Below are 6,945 nucleotides of genomic sequence, written 5' to 3' on the forward strand. Positions count from 1 at the left end.
AAAGTTTAAACTTAATTCCTAATGTATCCAAACAAAGGCAGCAATGTATCATAAAACATAAAAAACATACATGTAGACTGTAAGTGGCCAATGGATCTGATCTGGCAACTCTTTTACTTTTGGGTAAAACGGTCCAGAATCATCGTCACTCCTACACCCCATATTTAACTACTGTGCTAAAATCAGGCTGTTCTCTGCTAAAATACTGGAACATTACACATTATTAAAGACAATTTGAATGAAACAATGCTTATTGAAGACTTATTGCAGACTTATATGTAAGTATTATCTACCAGGAACTATCTGAACATCATATCAACAACCCCAGACATCAAGTCCACTTTATTAAAATGTATTCATTAATGTATATATTATAAATGTTTTATTTTAACTGGGGTTGTAGCAGTTTTGGAGTGTACCAGAAAAAACTGAGCACAAGGTGGAAGGCAGGAACATACCCATTTACTTACACCTAGGGGAGTTGGAAGCAGCCAATCTATCATCTGTATTTTTTGGAATGTAAAAGGAAATCCACACAGACAAAAGGAAAACATTCCAAACTTGGAATGTGACCACACACAAGGCTTAAACCAAGATCTACAGAAGAACACTGTAAAATTGTAAATGGACATGTGTATAATGTTTGTCTGCACTGCATAGTACACTGTAAGTTGTAATGTAAAATGAAATCATATCCTTTTGTTGGTATTGTGTATGGTCTACGTAACTGTAACTGCAACACTTTGGGTCTCCTTAAGAAAACAATGCCTGCTGACTTTTCTTGAAAGCATAGTAAAAGTCATTTGTTAGTTGTGGTGCATGATGTTTAAAAGAATCAAAAGTTACAAAAAGTTAGATTAATAGTGTGTATATGTGGTCATATATATAACCTTTTTATAATAATAATGTATTATAGAAAAAAATAAATGTCAAGTTGATTGACCAATCTTAAAACAAGTGCAGGTGAGCAATCATAAATCCATAAACAAGAAGCAACAGAGGCTGAAGTCAACATCTTTTTCCTGTAAAACTTGTCAAATGTGATTGACACCCTTCACCATTAGCCTGGATGAAAGGTGTAATATTATATTTATTTAATATTATGGCCTGCAAACATGGCTCATCCCTACAATACGGTGACTTGTATTAAGTTAATTGTATAGCATTCTTTATATAGAGAGAAGATAAGACATGGAACAAAATAATGTAATGTTAGTCCATATAACACTTTAACCCTGTTGCACACAATCTGAAACAATGTTAAAAACAGTTTTATTTGTTTCAAATGAGAATGTGGGTTAAATTATTATCAAAATCAAAGTTCTGTACTTCTTTGCATTTATCAGTAAATAACTTTTCTATGTGTTCAAGTTATTACAAACTGGGCAGTGGTAGCTCAGTGGTTAAGGTACTGGACAAGTAATCAGAAGGTTGCTGGTTCAAGCCCCACCACCGCCAAATTGCCACTGTTGGGCCCCTCAACAAGCCCCTTGACCCTCAATTGCTCAAATCGTGTTCAGTCATAATTGTAAGTTGCTTTGGATAAAAGAGTGTGCTAAATGCTGAAAATGTAAATGTAAACTGCTCCTTTGGTCTAATTAGTATAGTAGTGTGGATTGGTAAGCTTGACATTGACAAACAACTAAAGTGACAATTGAAAATCTTATGGAACAAATAAGTTGGTTTGACATGAAAGAAAAAAACTCAGAATGTATTTTTTGTTTAAATAAAAACAAATTGTATTAATTTGTTATTCCATTATATTTTATTAGTATTATTATTATTATTAATTAAGCACACATTTTTCTTCCTTATGGATTTCCTTTTACTTGGATTGATTTTCAGCAAAGTATTTTTTATTTTAAATTGAACTATGAGTGTTGTGTACCTTATACAACATTGATTAAGTAATGCAAGATGTATAACGATTAAGGTTCCAGATATGAGACACAAAGTCCAAAGATCCGTTGCTGAAAAGACGTTACGGAACGAAGAGCATTCTGGTAGCTAAAAGAGCCGACTCTTATAATGAACTGAGTCAATTAATATGACTCACTATAACGATTCAGAATGCCCATCACTACAATCAGCTTGTGGTTACCCGGCAACACAAAAAATCTGCTTAGCCAATCAGAGGTTCGCTAAGCGCATTGATACAAGGTTGTGTGTGTGTGTGTGTGTGTGTGTGTGTAACACACATAAACACATGTGTGTTTTTAAATTCATACACAGACTTGGGATCATCGGTGGTAAGCATGTGCTACAGAGCGGCCCACACGCTGCAGGTTTTAATTATAGTTTTAATTATATTCATGTCAGTGTATTTTAAATAGCAGTACAGGGTCAGGTTAAGAAAAGCTAGTGCGTGGTCATGTGGAGGGTGGAGCGGAATAGTTTGAAGTTTTACCCAGTAGGCTGTTCGGTCTATAAGTAGGTGGTGCAGCAGGCTGAGTTCAGAACAGAGTTGTTGTGAGTCGAGGCCGGTCGTGCAGAGATAAAGCTGAGTGTGTGGATGGAGCAGCCTGTGCTAAACTTTACTTCTTTTTCTTTACTGCTTTGTTAAGAACTTCAAGTGGACTAACTTTCTACAGCAGGTTTGGAAACTTTTTTTTTTTTGCGTTTTTGTACAACTTGTCTGTTTTATGCGTTTTAGCCTGTTTGTGGGCGAAAGTGGACTCTTTTTGCGTGGTTGTGTAGTGTGAAGTAAAAAAAATCTTTATTTTACGGGTTCGTTTGTTTGGAATTGGCTTGAGGTAAATTATGTAATATAAATATAAAAGTTAATATAAAGGTTAACTGTGTTTTAAAAGAGTAGAATGGAAGTTTGTAGCTTCGCTTATATTCTGAATGTACTGTCCTGATGAATGTCACGTGTTCGTGCTGCGCAGCACGGAACGTCGCACCTGAAACGACGACTTTTACAGCTAAGTGTTTTATTAAAACCCAGCTGGGCATTAGGCGTCCTGGACTAGAGTAAAGGAACAATTTTTAAAAGAAATTATGATGTATTTTTTTTTTTTATAGTAAAGTAAATGGCCAAATCTACACGTAGTTTGCTTTCGTATTAATTTAAAGCTGCGCAGCACGTTTTAAACTCCTCTCTAAACTTCACATCAGCTCTAGTTGTTTGTGCTTTTGTTTATTTCCATGCCAAACTCCCTACTTTACGTGTATTTGTAGAGTAAGTGTGGTTCAGTGTCTGGTGCAAAAAGTTTTGTAATAATTCTCAATAGTTAATGGAAGCTGTTTAATGTTAATGGAAGCTGAGTGAGTGTTGGTCGGGGGTAAGGGGGTTGGTTGGGGGGGGGGGGGGGGGGGGTAGGCAGGCTGGGAGGTTTGCTGTTCTGATCCAAAGTTTACATGTTTATCTGTACATTCAGCTGCCTCCATCACTATTTCTAGATATGATATCTCTTATGTAATAACTCCCTTGTTGAGTCATTATCTCTAATGTTTAGTAGAAATATTTCACAAATACCAAGTTCAGATGTAGGGGAGGTTACACTTCATTACATAATCACTGATCACTTTTATTTAATCCAGTTATCATGATTACATTTTCATGTATTGTCAAACATTAAATGTAATCAGTTTTTATGCTTTAAGTACCTTTACACTTCCATTTGCTATGCTCATTGTGTCGTTGGTAATTGAACTGCCACCTGAAATTAATATTGAGCTCATTTTAACTTATTAGTTATTTATACCTTTATACATTTTAACATGGGAAGGAAATTGAGGCATCTGGAATTTCATTTTGAATAACTTACTCCATATTTATTTGTAATAGTCTTTTCAATTTAGATTATTCTCACATTGGGTGAAAACATAGCAGGGCTAGGGTGACCAATATCAAGGTTAAACTCAAGTTTTCAGGCATGGACAGGTTATCAACAGGCCTTCAGTTCTAACCACACATAATTGACAGTTATGTGACTTGTAGTCTTGTGTTTTTAGTGAAGGTGTGTGCTAATCCACTTTGGTTGATTCATTATGGTTGGTCAATCCTCACTAAGATTTTCTTCTTTTGTGTATTGTGGAAACGGTCCTTGTTAATAGACATTGCAACACTGTTAATCACGCAAAGATCAGCTGTGTTATTAATGAAATATTATGTAACTTGGTTAGTTAAAAAGATATTCCTGGCAGAACTGTTAGCAACTCAGTAACATGAAGTAACGAGGCACATTTAAGTTAGTCAGGTAGTGCATAATGATCAGGTGGCAATCCAGGATGACTTAAGTAAAAATAAATAAATGTCTAAAAATTTAAAACAACTCTGTGTAATGTCTTGCTCTTAAGGGCAACATGGAGTGTTTTAAAAAAAACCTACTGCACCTTTAAAATGACATCATAAAAAAAATTGTGGTTTAAAAAAAGCATACTGTGAATTCATATGTATTGTCCTTGTTACATCTCCTACTTTATCATTTTCTTTTCGTCTACCTGACCTAAATTATTATTATTTTTTTTTTTTTCCTTTCAGTTTCTCTAAGAAAACTTAAATGATGGCAGACAAAACCAAGGCCTCATCCAGCAACGAGAGTGATTCTTACAGCGTGCTTACCTGGGAGCAGGTGAGCCGGCTGGATGAGGTCCTGACTGAACCAGTACCAGTGCATGGTCGTGGCAACTTCCCCACACTCGAGGTGCGTCTGAAGGACATAGTGCAGATGGTACGCGATCGGCTTGACCAGAGGGACATTCAAGTAAAAGACATCCGTTTAAATGGCTCTACAGCTAGCCACGTGCTAGTCAAGGACATTGGCTGGAGTTACAAAGATCTGGATATTATCTTCAGGGTTGATCTTCCCAAGGAGACTGACTTTCAGCTGATAAAAGATGTTGTGTTGGGCACTTTGTTGGACTTCTTGCCAGAAGGTGTTAACAAGGAGAAGATCACACACATGACTCTAAAAGAGGCCTACGTACAGAAGCTGGTTAAAGTGTACACCGAGCAAGACCGCTGGTCCCTTATCTCTTTGTCCAACAACAACGGTCGCAATGTAGAGCTCAAGTTCGTGGACTCAATCCGCAGGCAGTTTGAATTCAGTGTGGATTCCTTTCAAATTATTCTGGACTCTATGCTGGTCCATTATGATGTCTCTGAAAAGGTAGTGTCTCAGCATTTCCACCCCTCTGTGGTAGTGGAGAGCGTTTACGGTGACTTCGCTGTGGCTCTAGAGCACCTCAAAAACAAGCTGATCGCCACGAAAAGGCCAGAGGAGATTCGTGGAGGTGGATTGTTAAAATATTGTAACCTCCTGGTGAGAGACTTCAGGCCCACAGATGAAGAAGAGTTCAAAGCATTAGAGCGGTACATGTGCTCTCGCTTTTTCATCGATTTTCCTGACATCGGTGAGCAGCAGAGAAAACTTGAGGCCTACCTGCAGAGTCACTTTGTAGGTGAGGAGAAGAGCAAGTATGACTACCTTCTAATCTTGAGGAGAGTTGTCAACGAGAGCACAGTCTGCCTCATGAACCACGAGAGGAAACAGACACTTGACCTTATATCATTCACAGCTTTTCGAGTGCTCGCAGAACAGAACGCCATACCTGATGCATCAAATGTGACCTGTTACTACCAGCCAGCACCTTATGTCAGAGACCTAAACTTCAGTAATTACTATGTGGCCTCATGTAACCAGTCCATTCCTACCTGGCTGCAGTGTAAATGAGACACTCGACAGATGCTTTATTAATAAAAAAACGGACTAGTTGGGCATAAATCGTATTTCCCCATGGGGACATAAATGATATATTTAAAGACAAATCTTTGTCATTTACTTTTTTTTTTTTTTTTTTTTGGGTCCTAATTATGACAACATATCAAGACACTTGTATCCAAAGTAGTATATTTCAGTCCTCAGATTATACATATATTGCCAAAAAGTCTTTGTTACCTGTATTCTTACTAAAAATATTGTGCCTTAATGCCTCCTTAATGTTAAATTAACTTAAGGGGTGAATAAAATGTTTAAGGGATGTTGCTACTTGTGATAAAATAGAAAATGTAGGAAAAAAACAACAAAACTGTATAAATTGGAAAAAAAAAGTATAAAATAAGATTTGGGTTTCAAAAAAAATGAGCACAGGTTTAAATGGCAGGATTTAATCTGCATGAGGAAGCTGTTTTCCCTTTTTCTTTTTTTTCTTTCCACTACCAGCTGCTAATATTCATGAGTTTTCAGCTTGATTAGTGTTGTAACTTTCCCTCAGCTTATCATAATATATAGTGGGGTAAATGAAGCTGACCATGTCTGTTCTTATAGATAACAGTTTGATATAGTTAAAGCAGCATTCAGTATGTGTGCTTTAACTCTGCACATTTCAGTGTTCCAGTGAAAACATCAACAGTGTGTCTCTAATCTCTTTGTAAACTTGTTCAGCCCTGAAATTAATTGCCGATTTTGTAAGTCAAGGAGTAGTTTTGGCTTTTGTTGTTTAGGTTCACCTTTATAGAGTAACACTTGTGTGCATTTTAAATTCCTTTTTGTGTGCGAGTGGGTGCATGATGGTAAGGTTGTCCTTTTTCCTTAAAAGGGTAACGTTAGGTGTGCTATCCTTTCGAGTCTGTCGTGATCCTTAGCAGGCTTTGCATTGCTGTGTAACAGGACTCCAGACTGGTGTGTCACACTGCTCTAAAATTATCCTGGGAGGCACAGAGCAGAATATGTCTACGCTGGAGGGAGGTGGGCAGGGTTTCCACTATGACGAACACCTTACATGTGCTCGGGCTGCTCTTCCCCATTCACCAGGCGCACAGCAAACCTTTTCTGGACATTAGAGCAGGGTCATATTCACAGTAATGTTACCCTAGTCCTAGGTCGGCTTTAATTTTGGACCCCCACCCTTGAGCGAGCAGTGTTGCGTGTTCTTATGTATAAGCAATATTATCTATGAAGTAAAAATCGCTGGTGGTTGCACCGTGGCTGCTCATTTCTT

General features: G+C 37.4%; 1 protein-coding gene across 3 annotated transcripts; it reads left to right on the forward strand.

Moving 5' to 3' along the window:
- The first annotated feature begins 2,179 nt into the window (after positions 1 to 2,179).
- On the forward strand, positions 2,180 to 5,773 carry tent5c (terminal nucleotidyltransferase 5C). Of its 3 annotated transcripts, none has more exons than XM_063005775.1 (2): positions 2,180 to 2,249; positions 4,487 to 5,773. In XM_063005775.1, the coding sequence occupies exon 2, from the start codon at positions 4,506 to 4,508 to the stop codon at positions 5,676 to 5,678; it is 1,173 nt and encodes a 390-aa protein (XP_062861845.1). In that variant the 5' UTR covers positions 2,180 to 2,249; positions 4,487 to 4,505; the 3' UTR covers positions 5,679 to 5,773. The 3 variants fall into 3 exon arrangements, with proteins under 3 accessions (XP_062861845.1, XP_062861846.1, XP_062861844.1); XM_063005776.1 differs by lacking the exon at positions 2,180 to 2,249 and adding an exon at positions 2,268 to 2,285; XM_063005774.1 differs by lacking the exon at positions 2,180 to 2,249 and adding an exon at positions 2,361 to 2,594.
- Positions 5,774 to 6,945: the final 1,172 nt, after the last annotated feature.

The sequence above is a fragment of the Trichomycterus rosablanca genome, chromosome 12, assembly GCF_030014385.1.
Source record: "Trichomycterus rosablanca isolate fTriRos1 chromosome 12, fTriRos1.hap1, whole genome shotgun sequence".
Taxonomy (NCBI): domain Eukaryota; kingdom Metazoa; phylum Chordata; class Actinopteri; order Siluriformes; family Trichomycteridae; genus Trichomycterus; species Trichomycterus rosablanca.